This window comes from Dama dama, chromosome 10, assembly GCF_033118175.1.
Source record: "Dama dama isolate Ldn47 chromosome 10, ASM3311817v1, whole genome shotgun sequence".
Taxonomy (NCBI): Eukaryota; Metazoa; Chordata; class Mammalia; order Artiodactyla; family Cervidae; genus Dama; species Dama dama.
The window spans coordinates 38,546,040-38,564,671 of NC_083690.1; the positions used below are offsets into that span (position 1 = coordinate 38,546,040).

Sequence of the window (18,632 nt, forward strand, 5' to 3'; positions counted from 1 at the left end):
AGCTTCTTCTCGCTGATTGGTGGTGTCAAAGGTCGAGTCCGTGACGTCGAGAGAGCAGGGGCCAATTAGAGCACAGGAACTGCGCTTTCCCGAAAGCCCGCAGCCCGGTCGGAAAGGAGGTGGCAGCAGACTGTCGTAGACTTGGACGGTTTGTGAGCGTTCGTGTCTCTCACCTGCCACCCTCTCTCCTTTGCTTCCCAGGATGCCGATGTACCAGGTAAAGCCCTATCACGAGGGCAGCGGATCTCTCCGCGTAGAGCTTCCCACCTGCATGTACCGGCTCCCCAACGTGCACGACAGGACCGGCAGCCCGGCGCCGTCCGCCGACCACGTGCAGGTAGTAACGCGCGGCCCTTGCCCCGCCCCCCACCATTTCAGTGCGCAGGCGCGAAAGCCCCCGTCCCACCGCCTTGGCTGTCCAGTGCGCAGGCGCCCTGGCTCACCGCGTCGCCGACCCGCCGCCCTCTTGCTCAGTGCGCAGGCGTTGCGGCGCTGGTCGGCGGAATTTGGGGTCTAGGGTCAGCGGGTCGCACCAAGTCGGGACCGTGCGACCTGAACTGTGTCGAACCAAAACCGTGGCGACTAGACCCGATCGCCTATCCCTACCCCAGCCTCACGCGCCCTCCGGCCTCCGAGTGACCATAACTTTTACCCATTGGAACATCTATCCCGTCTTTTTTTTTTTTTTCCCCTGCGCTTAAGACTGCTTAAACTTTTATTACCAAATTCTACCCACTGAAAAGTGAGGAATACATCAGTGGCGAGTTCTAGAGAATCGTAAAGCGAATCCCAGGGTCACCCATTCAGGGTAACACGTTGTCAGCGCCCCCACTTAAAACTTGCGCGGTCATTGTGTCCTGCGTTTCTCTCTTACTTTGTCCCCTGAGTGTGCGTCCCTGGACAGTGGGGTCTTGGTGTCAGTGGGAGCCTGCAGTGCGTGCCCTGCGGTGTTTGGCTGCCCCTTCTAAACGTGATTGGAAGAATCGCTTTGCTGCATGAGAAAGCTTCGCTTTCATCCTCTGGCTTACTGCTGCTTGACGCAACTGTGCCGCCACGTCTTTATCCATCCCACTGCCCACGGGCGTCCGCTGGTTTTCTATTTTAGGCCGTTATGAACAGTTCTGCAGTGAATATTCTTGGACAAGAGCAGGCATAGAGTATATGACATGGACATGGGATTGCTGGCTCAGTGGGCTGGTCTATATTCAGCTGGACTAGGTTGCTTTTCAAAGCAGTCATCCCAGTTTATGCTGTCCCCTGCAGTGTAGGTGAACTTTTCTTTTTTAAGAGATTCATTTTATCTATTGATTTTTAAAATTGTTTTTAAAAACCATTTGACTGTGCTGCAGCACACGGGATCTTAGTTCCCCAAACAGATTCGAACCTTCGCCCGGTGAAATAGAAGTGCAGAGTCTTAATCACTGTCCTGACAGGGAAGTCCGTTGTATTTATTTTTTAATTTTGGAGGTAGGTGAATTTCTGGTGCTGACACTCTCCCCAAAGCTGGTGGGAGTACAATGACATCCTAATATAGTTTAGATCTCCCAGACCTCCAGATAAGTTCACCTTTTCATGTTTATTGGGCGTTTTGATTTTTTCTCCTTTGTAAAGTAACTGCTCAGCTTTGACTTTTTTATAAATTACAAACATCTTAATTTCCCTGTGGGAGAAACTTTTAGTTCATTCTCACTCAGATGAGTGAACAGAGAACTTTTGTGACTCGTTATCTCTGTCATCCTTTGTCTGAAGAGTTTTCTGCCTCTACTGTAAGGGAGGTGGTTAGTTTAGTTTGAAAGCAAATAACACATGTGTTGTCTCACTGCAGAGCTAAGGCAACAATGCAGGCACGGTCCAGTGTCTCTTCACCTGAAGATCCCCATGGAGACATACGGTCCAGTGCCTCTCAACTGGACAGACTCTTGGAACTGGAAAGGAAACCCCAGAGTGGAGAGCGTCACATCTCTTTTGAGACCAAGTCCTTTTTTTTTTTCTTTTTTTAAAGTCTGCTGCCTGACTTCCTTTGGGCATTTAACTGTGAACTTGCAACCTAGAAGATAATAACCTAGCAGATGATAGCAGTGTGGATAGATAATGAGAAACCTAGCATCTCCAGGGGAAATGTGAGCAACACAAAGAATGAACGACTTTTAAATACATGTAGATAACACAAATGGATAAACACAACACGCCAAGTCACAGTCTAGCCCGAGCAAGCAAAACAGGCCAGCGTTGGAAAGAGCAGTAGATTTGAGACTTCCTGAGGGTCCACTGGTTAAGAGTCTGCCCTCCTAATGCAGTGAGTACTGGTTCAGCCCCTGGTTGGGAAACTGAGGTCCCAAATGCCGCACAGCAAGGCTTAAAAAAAAAAGGTGAGGCAGATCTCAGGTTCCTCAGATGAAGCTGTTAGATTCTTGATCGCAGGTCACATTCCACGTGTAGTACTGGGTCCAGTCTTCAGTGAGTGTTGATGGGTTTTGAATACAGTAGGTACTCCGCTCCTGGCCGGGCAGGGGTGTCCATGCCGTGTGTAGAAATGAGCAAAGCTGCCCACAGATGATGCACACATACAGGCTGGATTACAGGATTGGAAGTACTACTCAGGAGGACTAATACTGAGTAACCTGAGGATATCTCACAGGTGGTGGCCTCACCGGTCACACACCTTGCGTACAGACTTATTTCCGGTCAGCACCCCATTATGTACTTGGCACAGTGAACTCTTTATTCTTCTTTATTCCACCCAGACCGCAGTCATCTTGCATTTCTCCACTGTGTGATCTTAAACAAGAGCAGCAGGCAAGGGAGCTGAGAGTGTGGAGATCCAGCTGTAGGGTAAATAGGCATTAACCACCTGAGAGCCAGGGGAAGGGTGTTACAGAGGGAACTCGATGAGAAAAAACCCTGGGGCAGGTGGGGGCCTGAGCGTTTTAGGACCCAAAGGACAGTGTGGCCTGTTCACAGAGCGAGGGGGAGAATGATGGGAGAGGAGGAAGCCAGAGGACCAACCGTACCAGCTCTTTATCAAGCCAGGTTAAGGACTGTGCTTTTTAGCCTAAGAGGTGGTTTTGCTTTCTGGCCACCATCCTGGGGATGGGCAGGAGGGATGGATCAGAACGGTGCCAGGTGGAAGGACGCCAGGTGGAAAGTGGTGTCTCGGACTCAGGCGGTGACCATGGAGGCAGCTTATGAGCCACTGGATTCCAGGAAATGGACAGTAGCTGGTGATGAATGGGATCTTCGAGGAGGGCAGTTATGAGCAACGAGGGGAGGAACACAGTGTTCCTTAAAGTCACCAGCAGACAATGTGAGCAGGCGCGCTCCCCACACTCACGTTGTAGAGTGAGCCCATGTTCCCGTAGACTCAAGGTCATTGCCTGTTGACCCTTCTGTCTCCTTGTGAGCATCTTAACTCATGCTTAAGGGGTCCTTTGCTGTCTTGACTCAGCTGAGTTATCTTTTGTGCGAGCTTGAGAATCTGGAAATAGGCTGCATGTTGTTACTCCTGGGAGGTTTCTCACGATTGCTTTTTAAGTACGTAGAGATTCATTCCTCAGCAAATATTGTGTTAGTCCAACTCTTCGCGACCCCATGGGCTGTGGCCCGCCAGGCTCTGTCCATGGGGATTCTCCAGGCAAGAATACTGGAGTGGGTTTCCATTCCCGCCTCCAGGGGATCTTCCCAACCCAGGTCTCCTGCACTGCAGGCAGATTCTTTACCATCTGAGCCACCAGGGAAGACCTCAGCAAACATTACTAGTTACTTAAGGTATACCAGTCCACCAACAAGCAAGAAAGATACAGAGATTCAGTGAATGAAGGTGTGAGTACTCCCTGTTTATGAAGTTATAATCTCAGCAGTGAAGAAGTTCTAGATAATTCTAAGATAAGGGAGTGCTAGTACTGACACAAAAATGATTTGGGGCACAGATCACGCACACACTGAGACACACATACACACTACCACCACCACCCTGCCCACCCCGGATATACCTCCAAACCGAGACACTTTTTTTGAGTTGTGCGTGCCCCTGTTTTCCTTCTATTAGTATAAATTATTGATCACATTCTCATTGCCATCCCCACCCCGTCTTTCTTCTGTTCATTTATGTAAGGTATTTTGGACTAGTTTGACAGAAGGAACAATCTGTGTTGTTTTTTTCTCATTCTGTTTTTAAAGACTTAAGTGCCTGAAGTAGGAGGCTTACAATTTCAAGGTGGTTCTCAGTCGCAGCGATGTTTGTTTTATAGCATTTGGGGATTGATTTCAGGACCTTTGGGACTGGGGAAAATGAGATGATCCTGCTACTTCATTTTGACGTCTTTCAAAAGGCAGGAAGTTCGATGAATTCATGGAACTAAGTAGAAGGCAAGTGGCCAAGTTTAAACAGAGTGCTTTGCCATGAGAGGAAATGAACGTTCTGATGTTGGTCTGTTTAGGAAGCCTCGGACCCGTCTCTTCAAGCTCTTGAGTCCCGCCAAGATGATATTTTAAAACGTCTGTACGAGTTGAAAGCTGCAGTCGATGGTCTGTCCAAGATGATTCAGACACCAGATGCGGACTTGGATGTAACCAACATAATCCAGGCTGACGAGCCAGCTGCTCTGTCGACCAGCGCGGTGGACTTAAACACCATGCTCGGACAGGTAAGTTCATTCCGGAAGCCGAAGAACATCACGATGCTGGGTGGTGGTTGGTGCTGGCAGATCGTGCTAGTGTGACTGAAGCCTGGGTTTCCACGTTTTCAAAGATGGTGCAAAAAGCACCTTCTTTTTTCCTCTTCTGATTGTATCTGCACGGAACAGATGCATGAGCTGTCAGTGAAGCCAGGCAAGCGCTAATGCAGCTCTGCAATTCTCAGATGCAGAGGAGACTGGGAGGACCCTTAGGCAGAGGAGGGACTCGGGAGTCCCTTCTTCCTGCCACTTGTGGCAGCTCCGAGCAGTCTCCGAGCCCTGGGGAAGCAGCTCTTGGGTGGCTCATCTGTGCTTCTCTGAGGTTCAGCGGAGTCAACCTTTCTTCCTTGGGAGGGGCCTGAATTTCAGAGCTTTGGCTGCCCAGGCACAGATATCTCACCAAACCTTCTGCAGTTTGTTGCTGAAAGCAAGTCACTGTCTCAGACCTCAGACATACTTTGCTTAAATCCATTTGCTCTGTTAAAATTCAGTTGCTGCAGCTGATTTAGGTGATAATTTGATACGCAGAGAAAGAACGTCTTATTAACGAGTGAGTGCAAAAGGGTTCGACCCAAGAATCCCCGCTAGCACCACGCCTAGAACTGACGGTAGAAATGGTCCTGCTCGAAAACCTAACAAGTGCAGCAGCGCTGCAGTGTCTGGCCCAGAGCTATTTTTGAAAACATGCATCCCTCTGCAGTCACGTGTCTCTTCATCACCCAGTTCACGTTTGCATGAGACTCCACCCAGCCAGTCCCCTGGGAGCCAGTCTGCGTAGGGGGTAAATCGGTGAGCACAGCCGTGTTGGGTGTCCCAGGGCCGGAGGGGCCTCCCCAAGCACGCTGCTTCAGATGAATCTTGATACTGCAGAAGGCAGGGTCAGGTAACACGATACATTTGGAGAAATGGAGCGCATCCAGCCTAGGTCCACGTGAAGGGCATTAGTCAGGAGTGGCTTGGCCAGACCAGACCAGACCAGAGGCCAGATTGTGGCAGGGCTGTGGACAGAAAGCCAAGCCATTTGGCCTCTGCTGTATCGGACGAGTTCATCCATTATGAAACAAGATAGTCTGCGTCTAAAAGGGCAGTGCAGGTCATAAATCAACTGTAATTAAATTTAGAAAACAAAAAGGTAGTGTATTTCAGCACTTTAACTCACAGTCTCCCTCAGCCAAGACCCTCTCCTAGGGGCTCTTCTGTGCTCTGCTCGGTCACTCAGTCGTGTCCAACTGTGCGACCCATGGACTGTAGCCCACCAGGCTCCTCTGTCTGTGAAATTTCCCAGACGAGAATACTGGAGGGGTTTGCCATTTCCTACTCCAAGGGATCTTTCCAACCCAGGGGTCGAACCCATGTCTCTTGAGTCTCCTGCATTGGCAGGTGGATTCTTTACCACAAGCCACCTGGGAAGCCCCAAGGGGCTCCTCATTGGCACATAAACCAAATTGCTGTAGAAACTATATCCTTTTGGGCATTCAGTTTAGTAAAAGGAGTAATTGCATGTGTAATTGTTTTTTTAACTTGGGGAAAAACAGAAGTGTCTTTCCTACCGTGTTGTACTGACTTGACGGTAAAGTCACTTCTGTTTGTGGGAGCGTCCGGGCAGAGCTGGAGGGACTCGAGTCGCTGCTGTCCCCGGTTCTCACCAAGCTGGGAGCCCTCGGGGACCCCTCCCCGCCTCCGCCGAGGCTGGGGTGACAGTGGCGCCTTCCGGGAGGCGAGCTAAGCCCGGTCGGGTCCTGACTCACGTCGCGGTGGGTGTCCCTGCCCGTGGCGGTCTGCTGCTCCCCAGGACCACGGGGCGCTGAAGGACATCGTGATCAACGCCAACCCCGCCTGGCCGCCGCTGTCCCTGCTCGTGCTGCACCGGCTGCTGTGCGACCACTTCCGGGTCCTGTCCTCGGTGCACACGCACTCGGCCGTCCGGGGCGTGCCGGCCCACCTCCTCCAGTGCTTTGGTGAGCAGACGAGGCAGCGGCCCCGCCACGAGTACCAGCTGGGCTTCACCCTCATCTGGAAGGACGGTGAGTGGGCGGGGGGCGGTCCTCGGCCGTCCGCCCTCAGGTCTGACCCTCCCTGAGTCTAAGAAGCCCGTGAGGGCTCTGCAGGGGCAGAGGCATCCTTCCCCAGAGATGCGCTCCATTCTCTGGGAAGGCGCAGGTCCTCTCAGTCCAGGGGGGAGGCCAGTCTACGCAGCCAGGGCAGGGGAGTGGCCGCTGGCACGTTCCAAAGCCTGTCGTGATGCAAACTGGCGTTCTCTCCTAATAGACGTGACCTGATAAAGGATGGCAGGGTGTCATTTGTTCAGTATCCCACTGCAGGGGCCTCTCCGTCAGGCTCCTAGAGGGACGTGAGCTCACATTCATCCCGTGAGGCCCAAGAGTCAGGGCCAGGACAGCAGGAGGTCTCGCTGGTACACGAGACCCCTGGTTCCCAGTCCTCATCGCCAGATCCTGGGGTACAGGGGTGGGAACAGACGGTCGGAGGTCCTTGCAGCTTGAATGCTGTCATCATCAAATACCAGAAATGGTTACTTGATAATATAGTTGGCACTCTAACCTGGTTTGAACTTTCTTGAATATTATCAACCTTTTAAGTACCGGGTGCATGACTGACAGGGTCCCCCCACACCCCCCACACCCCAATGCCACGCTGCACAAACAGATCCTCCGGCGGTGCCGCCCTTGCTGATGTCTCGTGTTTATTCCTTTCAGTGCCAAAGACACAGATGAAGTTCAGCGTTCAGACGATGTGTCCCATTGAAGGGGAAGGGAACATCGCCCGCTTCCTGTTCTCGCTCTTTGGCCAGAAGCAGGATGCTGTGAACTTAACCCTCATAGATAGCTGGGTGGATATAGCTATTTTTCAGCTGAAAGAGGGCAGCAGTAAAGAGAAGGCCGCCGTGTTCCGCTCCATGAACTCTGCCCTCGGGAAGACCCCCTGGCTAGTGGGGGATGAGCTCACGGTGGCCGATGTGGTGCTGTGGTCTGTGCTCCGGCAGACGGGGGGCTGTGGGGGGACGGTGCCAGCCAACGTGCAGAAGTGGATGCGGGCCTGCGAAAACCTGGCCGCTTTCCACACGGCCCTCAAGCTCCTTCAGTGAAGCTCGGCCGCTGATCTTCAAGGGTTTTGATCTTAAGAATGGTGCTGCTTCGTGCCTATTATTGGTAAAGGGACTCGTACTAAAATCAAAGCCTTTATTTAGGCCAAGGGTCAAGTATCAATAAAAGCATCACATAATTAACTTGTGGCTTTCATTTTATTTAAAATCCATGGACACTGTGTGCGATATACCATGACAGCTGCCGGCAACACGGCGGGCACGTGGGGGTGCAAACATGAATGTCACGTCTCTGCCTTGAGGAATGTAGGTTTGGGGGACGCGGGTCTGTGAGGAGGAAGCCTGTGGGAACCACGCAGGGCAAAGGCAGGGACGCTGAGCGCACAGCTGCCCGGCAATGGTGTGGGGGCTTTGAGGGGGTGGGTTTTGGGGTGATGCCCGTGCAAAGGTGAAGAGAACAGGAGCAGGCTGGGTGACGTGCACCATGCCGCCGGCTGACATCTCGTAGTGAGTCAGGCAGTAGTGTGGAGGGTGGGGGGGCCGGCAGCTGTCCACCCAACAGCCCAGCGAGCACACGGGCCCGGGCTCCGGCAGAGAGGTTCAGAGCATGCCGCGTCTCTGCGGCAGAACATTCTAGAGGAGGGTGTGGTCAGCAGGCAGCGCTCACAAGTGCTGAGGAGCAGGCCTGCATTTCACGGTCAGGGCTGGAGGGATGGGGATACTAAGGTAAGAAATCCAGGGAAAGGAGCACACAGGGCAGAAGGGAAAGACGAGACCAGGGTTCGTCTGAAGCTGTCTTCGTGCAAAATGCCAGCCTTAGAAGGCACTGTCAGAACCTCACTTTGATGAGTCCTGTAGAGGATTTCTACAGATGAGTCCCGTAGAGGATTTCTACATACAGTTAGAGTTACACCAGCTACACCCTAGTAAAGATCGAAAATTTACACTCCAGTTGACTGTTTAGATTGAAGAGTTCAAGTCCTAGTAAAGATGGAAAATTCACACTCCAGTTGACTGTTTCGGTTAGCAGAGTTCAAGTCCACTTTTCCCGTTTATAGAGCCCTTGCGGCTAGATGGGCACGCCCCCATCTCTCCTGTCACCCTTTACCCCTTTGTTCTGAGACAGGAGACTGAGCTGCTTCCTTAGTTCCTGAATTTCTTTCTCTTGCTCGAGTATCTTCATCTGTAGGGTGAGATTAACCTGTGAAGAGAGAAAATTTTAAGCTCCACTGCCTCAGGTTCTTTCTCTCCTTTGAAACATACAGGCTGCCTCTCTGCACAGTCCGGACCCACGTGGACTCCAGTTCCCGCGGCTTACTACGCGTCACGGCCACGTGGTCGCGCGTCAGTTACCCGGGTAGAGTGACTGCCTGAGCGCTGCAAGTCCACAGCACGCGATGTGACCCACCACGCGTCTCCTCATCGGGGACAGTGCTCATTCTCTCGAAAGCCCTGGTGGCTGGTCACCGAGCGTGTGAGTCAATTCACGCACCGGCAGTGTGCACGCAGCCGTGCTGCCTCCTCTCCCCCAGTGATAAACCCACTGACCTTTCTGAAAGGGAATCGGCCAACAGAGATGAAAGTACAGCTGAGCTATGAGAAGGGACGGTGCTGGAAGTGAAAACCAAACCCGCGGCGTCCCAGACAGAACAGCTGATGCTGGGGCTGCAGATCGTGCCACCATCCAGCGCAGAGTGAGGGCAGCTTATCAAACAGGAAGAGGACACAGATGTCCCCAAGAAAGAACCCTTGGGGACAGATCCCAGCATCAAAAGTGCCCAAGACAAAATGCCGGAAGCTGATGCAAACTTGGCAAGCCGGGTCGCCCGTCACCGTGTGAAAGGTGCTCACTCTTGTATCCTAGATTACGGGACGAGATGAAGGCGGGCACTGCTCAAACTACTGAAACACTTTAACTCTCCGTTGTAGTTTTATAACTTTTCATGTCCGTATACATCTGTAACTAGATGATGCGAGAGTTTTAAATGTTTTGACAAACATTTTTAAAGGTCAAGGAGTAACTGCTGGCTTTTTCCCGTCAACAATTAAGCTCCTTTCATACGCTGTGAGCTCGGGTCATCTTCGCAGCCCTGCATACAGAGTGCAGAGTGAGGGCCACGGGTATAAACAAAGGTGTCTGTGTGGGGCTTCCTGTGGCAAAGTGCTACCAGGAGAAATCCTTACCATTAATGCCAAGTAACGATGGTCTCCACTCACCATCCTCACGGGGAGTTAGAAAATTCTTGCCACACGAGGAGATCAAGTTAACGACCACATCTGCTCTTTTCAGAGGCTCAGAGAAAGGCACTACACCTGCCTATTTACCACTCAATCTAGTAAAATTCCCTGTTTTGACTCAAAAACAAATAAGCCTTAAACAGGAGATAAACTAACTAACCAGCTGCCAGTGGGTCCCCAACTCGTGAGCCTCAGAACCCCTCGGAGAGCCTGTGGAAGCACTCATGGCAGCCCCTTCTCCCGCAGGTTTCGTTTTTAACAGGCTAGTGGGAGAGGGAAGGGGCTCCAAGAATTCTATGAAGTTGGCGGTGATTTTACCCACTGGTCCGGAGACTGCTCCCCGGAAGCAGCGCGTTCGCACACTGCTGCCCACACGCTGGGGGGAAGGCCCTCGGAGACCTCGTTACGACACAGGTCGGGGGCGCAGAGCCCCGGAGCCCCTGTTTCTAACGAGCTCCCAGGTGAGGCTGCTGCTGCTGGCCGGAAGACCCACTCTGAGTAGCAAAGCACCAGAGAACCTGAGTTTCTCTCTGAATGCAGACTTTTTAAGTCTTGGAAAGTTTCTGTTCATACCCGGTAGTGAAACACCGAGTTGGGAAGGAGGGCGGGGAGGGGCTGCCTGGGGCAACACCTGCTCACGGGAGAGAGGGCCAGACTCCCGCACCCGAACGCTGAGCTCTCTCAGGCTGGTTAAGGAGGGCCCGGCCACAGACGGGCTGGCTCCCCTGGGCGTCCCTGCTGTCCTGGATCCCCTGGTATGTGCGCCTTTCTGCTGTGCGCCCAGTCGTGTCCGGTTCTTTGCAGCCCCATGGTCTGCAGCCCACCAGGCTCCTCTGTCCATGGGATTCTCCAGGCAAGACTACTGGAGAGGGTTACCATTTCCTCCTCCAGGCCGTCTTCCTGACCCAGGGATCGAACCACTGTCTCCTGCACAGCAAGTGGAGTCTTTATCACTATGCCACCTGGGAAGTCCTTCTACCAGTACACACTTTCTAACAATTCATAAAAGGCCACATACCATGGCTGGAAAGGAAAACCAAAACCTTCTGACAGCAGGATGAGGCTCGAAACTGGAGCCCCAGGTGACCACCTTCAGCATGGACAGCTGGCAGCGGTCACCTGGCTTGCCTGACAAGTGCGCCACTGGAAACTCTGAGAATGGGTTGAGATATTTCGTTTCTGTAACCCTTACTGTAAGCTCAACTGCTCTTCATAAAATGGGATTCACAATTTAAAGCACGTCTGGCCAGTGCCTCTCTTGGCTTGGCCCACCTCTTCCTTGAGGTACTCTTTGTTCTTTCTTCAATAAATTTGTTTTTGCCATGGGGAAAAAACAAAACAACTCCATGTTGGACTGCCTGTTTTCCCCAGTATTAAATAAGTCGTACATACGTTTCCAGAGTTTTGGAAGAGCTCGCTCTGCAGCAGCTGGATGGCGGATGGCCTCTGGGCTGAGTTCTTTCTGGTTAAGTGCTGGATATACTTGGCTTGGACGGGACACCTTTTACTGAGGGCCTCGGGGATCTGTCCACTCCTCAAACCTGTTAAAACGTGTGCTCGCTCCATTTCTGTCCCAAATGGCTGAAAGAGCTCCAGCAGGATCACGCCCAAGCTATACATATCTGACTGGAAAACAGGGGAGACGGTCACTGAGTAGTGAGATACACCGTGACATCTGTGAAACCCGTGGATTTCGAAACAGTTGTTGACTCGCTATGTCATGTCCAACTCCCTGCGCCCCCATGAACTGCAGCACGCCAGGCTTCCGTGTCCTTCACTGTCTCCCGGAGCTTGCTCAAACTCATGTCCATTGAGTCGATGATGCCATCCAACCATCGCACCCTCTGTCACCCCCCTTTCCCTCCTGCCCTCCATCTTTCCCAGCATCAGGGTCTTTTCCAACGATGCAGTTAGAAAGTGAGACTTTCCCACTATGGCTGTTTGATGTGAGAGAAAATCTACCTAACTCACTCTACCATCTCCAGAATCACTTGGATGTCAGAGCTTCCCCTCCATTTACTGTACTTTCTGTTACTTCCGACTACGGGTAAACCCACAAACTGGGTAAAAGGGAACCAGTCCTACCTTGGCATCATACTCGGATCCCTCCAGTTGTTCGGGGGAAGCGTACAGACACGTACCCACTCTGGAGGTGTGTGTTGGCGTCCCTGTGATTTGAAAAGTCAAAGATGAAGCCTGGCAGGGTTAGCACCGTCCACGTGACCTGCTCTGACCAGTGTCTGCTCTGACCCTGAGCAGACACTGCAGCTCCCAAGCTGCTTTTTAAAATCGCACCTTTGCTATTAAGTCTTTATGATTCTCTTTAAATACTGACAGTGTCCAACCGTGTCTCTCTTTTTAATGTAAAAACAAACCAACAAAAACCACCACCAAAACAGACTTACTCGCCCCGTCTGCACCACCCCAGTCTGTGCTCTTCTGGATGATGTCTGCACAGGCCAGGCCAAAGTCTCCTATTTTTACTTGCTGATCAGGGCCATGAAGGAAAATATTTCTGGGCTGTAAACAAACACAATACGTCAATTCCCTGGTGTTCTAAAACGAACAGTGAAAATGAGATGTTGAGACTTCTCAACTCAGGAGTCAGCAGCCCTTCATGAATTAACAATGAGAACAGTGGCTCTCAAACTCGGCCGCACTTCACTGAGGAACCTGAAACAAACCTCAGCGTCCAAGCCGCTCCCTGGACTGACAGAATTCCGGGGGGTGGGCATGGGCACTGACATTGGTTTCAAGTCCCCAGCTTCTAACATAGAGCATGCTTGTATACAAGCGCACCTCTGCCCTGCTGAGACCTCAGAATCACTGAGAAGCTTTTAAAAAACTACTATCCTTTCAACAAGTCAAAGCTGTTGATTTTTCTTTTCTTAATAAAAAAAGAAAGAAAACTGGTCTTTTTTTTACAGCTCCCAGATGTCTCCTCTGTGTCAGCCAGGCCTGGGAACGACCAGGCCACACTCTGAACATATACATTTTGCTCTGTCGAAGCAATCACTGCAGATCCAACACGTCTACCTTGGAGCTACCCCTAGACCAGTGCGAAAATACCCCTCTGCTGGAGGCAGGAGGAATTCCACTGAAAACTGAAAAATGCTCAGGTTAAAAGTCAGGTTTTCTTAATTTCCACACAGTCATTTGTTTGGAGGCTTCCCTGATGGTTCAGTGGTTAGGACTCCGAGCTTCCACCGAAGGGGACGCGGGTTCAATCTCTTGACTGGGAAACAAAGATCCCACAGGCCTCATGGCCTGGACAAAAAAAAAAAAAAGTTTTATTTGAATGTATAAATTCCCCTATTTTAGCTTCATCAGTTTTCTTTAACAGTAGCTGAATGGGAAGAGAAAACAGAAAAAAACAATTTTATGTACAAGATGACATTCTGAATACGTTTTTATGACTGAAGAGAAAGTCCTGGAAATGGCGCTTCTATTGGCGCAACAGACACAGGAACAACAGGTGAAAAAGTTGGACTCTGAGGTAAAAATGCGTCGTGTTCATGGATACGATTCTCAGCAGTTCTAGGTGAGTTCTAGAACTGAGCTGGAAGAACCCCGGCGAGTGTGAGTGACGATTCCGTCCTGCACCTCCCCGGAATCCCCAGGCTCCCCACTGGAAGCTGTGCTCATGGGAAACATAACCAAGAGAGGCAGCAAGGGGCGGGCGGCCGACGGGCCCCAGGCCCCGGGGGGCGGCACGGCGGCCACAGTGCACGTCCGGCTCTGCGAGGCCATCATGCAGCAGGACTGCGCCGCGCTCCGGGCCCTGCTGAGGAGCCACCCCGTCAACCAGCCCGTGACCGTCCCGGTCGACTCCACGGGTTGTAGCATGGGCCACTCCAGGCTCTACCTCAACCAGGTACTCGCCTCCCCGCCCGCTCGCTCAGCGCCCTCAGCATGCCCCGGGCCGCGCAGGGCGCCCCGGACCGTGTTCTGCCGAGTCGCAACACCCCCTTCCCAGGGACCCCGCAGGAAGCGGTGTGACCAGAGGCGGGGCTTGCCCAGCTGGAAGAGCCTTCCTGTCACCCTCTCAAGCGCGCCAAGGCTACATCTGTGTGCCGGGGTCACGTCTCCCTTTCTTGCACATGCTTTTTTCACTGTCTAAATTTTTATACAATGAGTATTACCTTTGTCACTTTTTTTTTAAAGTCACCCTCTGCCCTAATCTTGCAGTCATGCTATAAGGCCACTACATACATCTTTTTTAAGAACTTGGGTAAACAGCTCTGCTAATCATAGACAACATAAGCGGCATTAACTTGGAAACCCTGAAAATGCAGAATTTACTAATGATACCAAAATGATACGGCAAAGCCGTAAAAAACACAGAACCTACTTGGCAATGACCCTCTGGGTTCATTTAAATTCAAAGGGACTTGATAGCAATTACCATTAATTCTACACAATGAGCTCATCACAAGAAACGACTTTCAAAGCTTTAAATTGTATCTGCTGCCTTGGTAAATCTGTATTAATGTAAATACAGATTTTTATAATACAGAATTGACTAGCTTGGGGTCATTTAAAACAAGCAAAAGAAAAGCATAATTCCAGTGCAGATAGCAGAAAAATACTGAATTAAAGAGATACTAAACATAATTAATCCCTTTGAGGGGGATTAACACAACTGTTATTTCCAACTACACTGGGCTACTTGTAACGTACTTCTCCCCCCAAGGAGACGCTGTCCTTCATCCCCATCCACCTGGCAGCCAAACACCGCAAGGCACAGAGTCTGCTTTGTTTGCTGGAGCACGGGGCTGACCCAGAAGTCCGGTAAGTTAACGCGGCAGGCCGCAGTTCTGAAAATATGAATAAACGAGGACACGCAGGATTTCAGTGTCCTTTCTGACTGGACTCATCCATTCTCCACCAGTGATGGACTACAGGTTACCACGTTTTGAACAAATCAATTTCTTTACTGACTAGAGAGCCTCTGAAAAACTGGAAATAACGTGAGAACACAACTCAGTCAGCCCACTTAAAGCATCGTAAGTATTAAGTGCTCAGCAATGGTTTGTGCAAAATGAAGTCCCTGGTCACAGCCCTCAAGGAGTTTAGTGACTTAAGTTAGATAGGAGAGACAAGAAAATAGAAATAGGCAGAGATTTTCTTGGAAAGAAGTTTATCCTGCTTCCCAATATATCTTCACCATCTAAACCAAGGCTGATTCTTCCTAAGTGTCCTATAAATACCATCTGAATGAATGGAAGACGTACACGGTATAAACGAAAAGTAAAGCCCCAAATCCTGACTGTGCTCCAGAAGGGCCCCCAAGACATCGCGCTGTCACCCTCCCCCATGAGCCCCACCGGGGTCTGCAGAACCGCTCACAGGCCTCCCAGGACTGGAGCATCAGCTCCCCCACCCCTCCACCGGGACTCCTGGGTACACCTTCCTCGCCTTGGGTGGGGCGGCAGACCTCTGGAGAACTCTGCCCCCAGCCTGTTTAGTAGCTCTGTCGGCGTGATCCTTCCACATTTGACTGGAAGCTCTGCAAGGTGGGGACGCTGCTATTTCCCCACTTCCCTGTCACAGGGCTTACGCTAAATCCACACAGGTGAACTGAAAGTTCCTAAGAGACCTTCCCCTTTCTCTGCCAAAATCAAGGAGTTCTGAAGGCAATCATGAGAGACTTCAGTAACAGAGATGAAGGCTGAGTTGTCAAACCCTTGCTTGGCCTGGGGTGGAGCAGGTTCTGAGGGTGACTCCAGAGGCAGCCCCCGCCATCTACACGTGGGTGAAAATGTCCGGTTAGAGGAGCAGGCGTGGGGCCACCACGGGCCTGACTGAGTCGGCGGGCGCCCTGGCCCTTCATGGCTCACTTCGGTGGGAACCTCTGGCTCATGCAGGGGTCTGGGCAGTTTTACTGACTGGCTGCTAACTTTGCACACTCCCCTGGGGAGGGGCTGGGACACAGGTAACTGAGATGCAGCCTGGAAGAGGCCACGAATCTAGCAGGAGTTGCAGCTGACACAAGCTGTGACAGGAAGCTGGGCCCCTCTGTGCTGAGGCATACCACCCTGTCCCCTCAGAATGGTGCGATACTCCAAGAAACTAAAGAGCAATGCAGACTGTCAAACCCATCTTTCAGGTAATCACAGGGGACTATCGTAATCATTTCCTTCATAAGCCGTAGCTCTCCCCGCCAAGCCATCCCCACTGTGAGCTGAGTGTAACCTGCCCCGAATGCCTATTCTAGGGACACGGAAGGCCTCACCACCCTGCACCTGATGCTGCTGAACTGGCCCATCACCTCAACCACATGGACGAAGCCGAGGGACAGGATCCAGATGATGCTGACGGACATCCAGAGCAACGCCGTCCTCTGCCTCCGCATCCTGTGTGCGCATGGGGCCCAGGTGAATGCGCAGGTGGACAGCGGCCACAGGCACTGCCCGCTGCACCTGGCCACCATGTACGGGACCCACCTGGTCCTGCCCATCCTGGCGCAGAACGGGGCCCAGGTCAACGCCCAGAACGGGTCCAGCATGACGCCCCTGCACATGGCTGCCGACAAACTCAACAAGGAGATGATGGAAACGCTGATTGCCTGGGGGGCCAACGTCAACTGCGCCATCTCCTCCACGGGCAACACGGCCCTGAAGCTGGCGGTGTGCACCGCGTCGAGCAAGGCCGGCCGGCTACTGGCGGCAGGCCTCGGCTGCATTCGCCTGCTCCTGGTCCACGGGGCCCAGGTCAACGCCCAGGACCACGACGGTCAGGCCGCCATCCATGAGGCATGTTTCGGAGGCAGGGAGGCGATCATCAACCTCCTGCTCAAATTTGAAGCCAACGTGAACATCTTAACAAGAAACGGGGAGTCTCCGATATACATGTACCTCCAGCGTGGCTCCAACATACGAGACACGGCCCTTCTCGCCAGGTTGCTCTTCCACTCTTACCCTCTGAGGCTGACCAACCACCAAGGAAACCTGCCTGCAGGAATCCTGCTCCCAAAATTCCACCTCCTAAGGGAAACCCTCCTAAAACTAACTCAGAAGCCCTTATCCCTGGAAGACATCTGTAAAAGAAGTGTCAGAAATATTTACGGGGAGAAGCACAAACAGCTCTTAAAGCGACTTCTCCCGGGGAAGATCTGGAATTCTGTCTATGGTTATCACGACTTAGCTCATCTCCTGAAATAAGACCTCCAAGCTGCACAGGGCCAGGGCTCCAGTGACTCACTACCCTTTTTGGCTAGACATGTACCCAGAAACACCTACACCGTCACCTTATACAAATGTACAAACTACTGGTTCTTAAAGCTTTTCAAAAAAATAAAGTGATTTGCACAGTAACTTCTTCTTCCTAAAAGTCTTTTAAGAGCATTTTCCAGGATTTCTCTTTTGCCCCCAAAAGCTAAGTAAATTAGTTTAAAACTCTCTGCCGAAAAAGGAGGGCTTCTCCAATGGCTCAGCAGGTAAAGAAGCTGCCTGCAATGCAGGAAACACAGGAGACAGGGGTTCGAGCCCTGGGTCGGGAAGATCCCCTGGTGGAGGACATGGCTACCCACTCCGGTATTCTTGCCTGTGGAATCCCAGAGAGAGAGGAGGAGCCCAGTGGGCTGTATGTAGTCCAAGGGGCTGCAAAAGGGTCAGACACGACTGAGCAACTAAGCACCCCAAAGCAGTAGATATTTTTTCCTCTTTTTCTGGCTGCGCCAAGCAGCTTGTGAGATTTCAGTTCCCCAACCAGGGACTGGACCCTTGCCCCTGGCAGTGAAAGCATGGAGTCCTAACCACTGTACCACCAGTGAATTCCATTTTCTCTCTTGACAGTCTTTCATAAAAAATTGCCATAGTTACTGCAGTTTTTTAAAACAGCAGGAAAAAAAATTCCCATGTTAAATTTCCTTTAAGAGGAATAATTATAGAACCAGATTTTACCTCCAAGGTGGAAAAAAAATGAGTATTTTTGTCAGCATGAAATATCTTTAGCAAAATGAGTTATATTAGTACTCAGAGCACCCTCAGTATTAACACCTGAAATGAGCTATAATTTTCAAAGGCCCAAAGAGTATTCCTTTTAAATTTTACTTCAAGTTTTCATGTTCCAGACCTATGGAATGAGGACTTACGTAATATAAATGTAATGATAACCTCTGAGGTAAATGAACAAAGGTACACAGTCTCATTTAATTCAGTGAACTGATACCCAAGGCATCCCAGTAAGCAGCTGTCAATGGTTGAATCTCCCCTTCTTACCTTCAGATCTCTGTGTACAATTCCCATGTTATGTATGTAAAATACACCTTCCACCAATTCCTGAAAAATTTTTGTTGCAACACTGGCCATAACATAAGGACCTTGAAGTTAAAAAAAAAAAAAAAAAGTTTCACTTTTCTAATAGTTTTTCACTCATTAACATCAAAATGTAATGAATGCGGTTACAAATACATTAACATGTGACACTGATACAACATTCTGATTTTCAGCACTTCCTTAAGGACTCATTTCCCAAGCAGAAGCTGTGACATCAGCGGCTCACAGGGCTGGGGTGAGCCACGCTCCTCCCACAGAGATGAGCACACAGCACTACAACGCACACGCAGAGGACAAGAACACACGCAACTCCTGCGGGGCCCTCAGGATTCCCCGGGCAGCACCGGCCACGACTGAACTGAGCCGAGTCTGGCACGTTCT

General features: G+C 51.1%; 3 protein-coding genes across 8 annotated transcripts in view; 2 read left to right on the top strand and 1 right to left on the bottom strand.

Moving 5' to 3' along the window:
• Positions 1–157: 157 nt before the first annotated feature.
• Positions 158–7,917, top strand: AIMP2 (aminoacyl tRNA synthetase complex interacting multifunctional protein 2). Its single transcript, XM_061153752.1, has 4 exons — positions 158–337; positions 4,437–4,643; positions 6,466–6,697; positions 7,388–7,917. The coding sequence occupies exons 1-4, from the start codon at positions 203–205 to the stop codon at positions 7,774–7,776; spliced, it is 963 nt and encodes a 320-aa protein (XP_061009735.1). The 5' UTR covers positions 158–202; the 3' UTR covers positions 7,777–7,917.
• The window catches only part of EIF2AK1 (eukaryotic translation initiation factor 2 alpha kinase 1), a 32,803-nt gene continuing 22,084 nt past the window's right edge, over positions 7,914–18,632 (bottom strand). For all 6 annotated transcript variants that reach the window (XM_061153725.1, XM_061153724.1, XM_061153727.1 and 3 more), the window contains 5 exons: positions 18,195–18,295; positions 12,378–12,492; positions 12,058–12,140; positions 11,365–11,598; positions 7,914–8,935 (listed from right to left, as the gene is read on the bottom strand). In XM_061153725.1, the coding sequence (XP_061009708.1) occupies positions 8,804–8,935; positions 11,365–11,598; positions 12,058–12,140; positions 12,378–12,492; positions 18,195–18,295 (665 nt within the window). In that variant the 3' untranslated portion in view covers positions 7,914–8,803. The remainder of the gene's footprint in view (positions 8,936–11,364; positions 11,599–12,057; positions 12,141–12,377; positions 12,493–18,194; positions 18,296–18,632) is intronic.
• ANKRD61 (ankyrin repeat domain 61) lies at positions 13,071–18,187 on the top strand. The gene is made up of 3 exons (XM_061153764.1): positions 13,071–13,846; positions 14,666–14,763; positions 16,190–18,187. The coding sequence occupies exons 1-3, from the start codon at positions 13,616–13,618 to the stop codon at positions 17,133–17,135; spliced, it is 1,275 nt and encodes a 424-aa protein (XP_061009747.1). The 5' UTR covers positions 13,071–13,615; the 3' UTR covers positions 17,136–18,187.

What these genes read in the sequence shown, in the direction of transcription:
- AIMP2 (XM_061153752.1), top strand. Translation starts at nt 203, where the DNA reads ATGCCGATGTACCAGGTAAAGCCCTATCACGAGGGCAGCGGATCTCTC. An exon ending in CGTCCGCCGACCACGTGCAG is followed by an intron (nt 338 to 4,436) that starts GTAGTAACGCGC and finishes TGGTCTGTTTAG; the next exon opens with GAAGCCTCGGACCCGTCTCT. An exon ending in TAAACACCATGCTCGGACAG is followed by an intron (nt 4,644 to 6,465) that starts GTAAGTTCATTC and finishes GCTGCTCCCCAG; the next exon opens with GACCACGGGGCGCTGAAGGA.
- ANKRD61 (XM_061153764.1), top strand. Translation starts at nt 13,616, where the DNA reads ATGGGAAACATAACCAAGAGAGGCAGCAAGGGGCGGGCGGCCGACGGG. An exon ending in CCAGGCTCTACCTCAACCAG is followed by an intron (nt 13,847 to 14,665) that starts GTACTCGCCTCC and finishes TCTCCCCCCAAG; the next exon opens with GAGACGCTGTCCTTCATCCC. An exon ending in GGGGCTGACCCAGAAGTCCG is followed by an intron (nt 14,764 to 16,189) that starts GTAAGTTAACGC and finishes TGCCTATTCTAG; the next exon opens with GGACACGGAAGGCCTCACCA.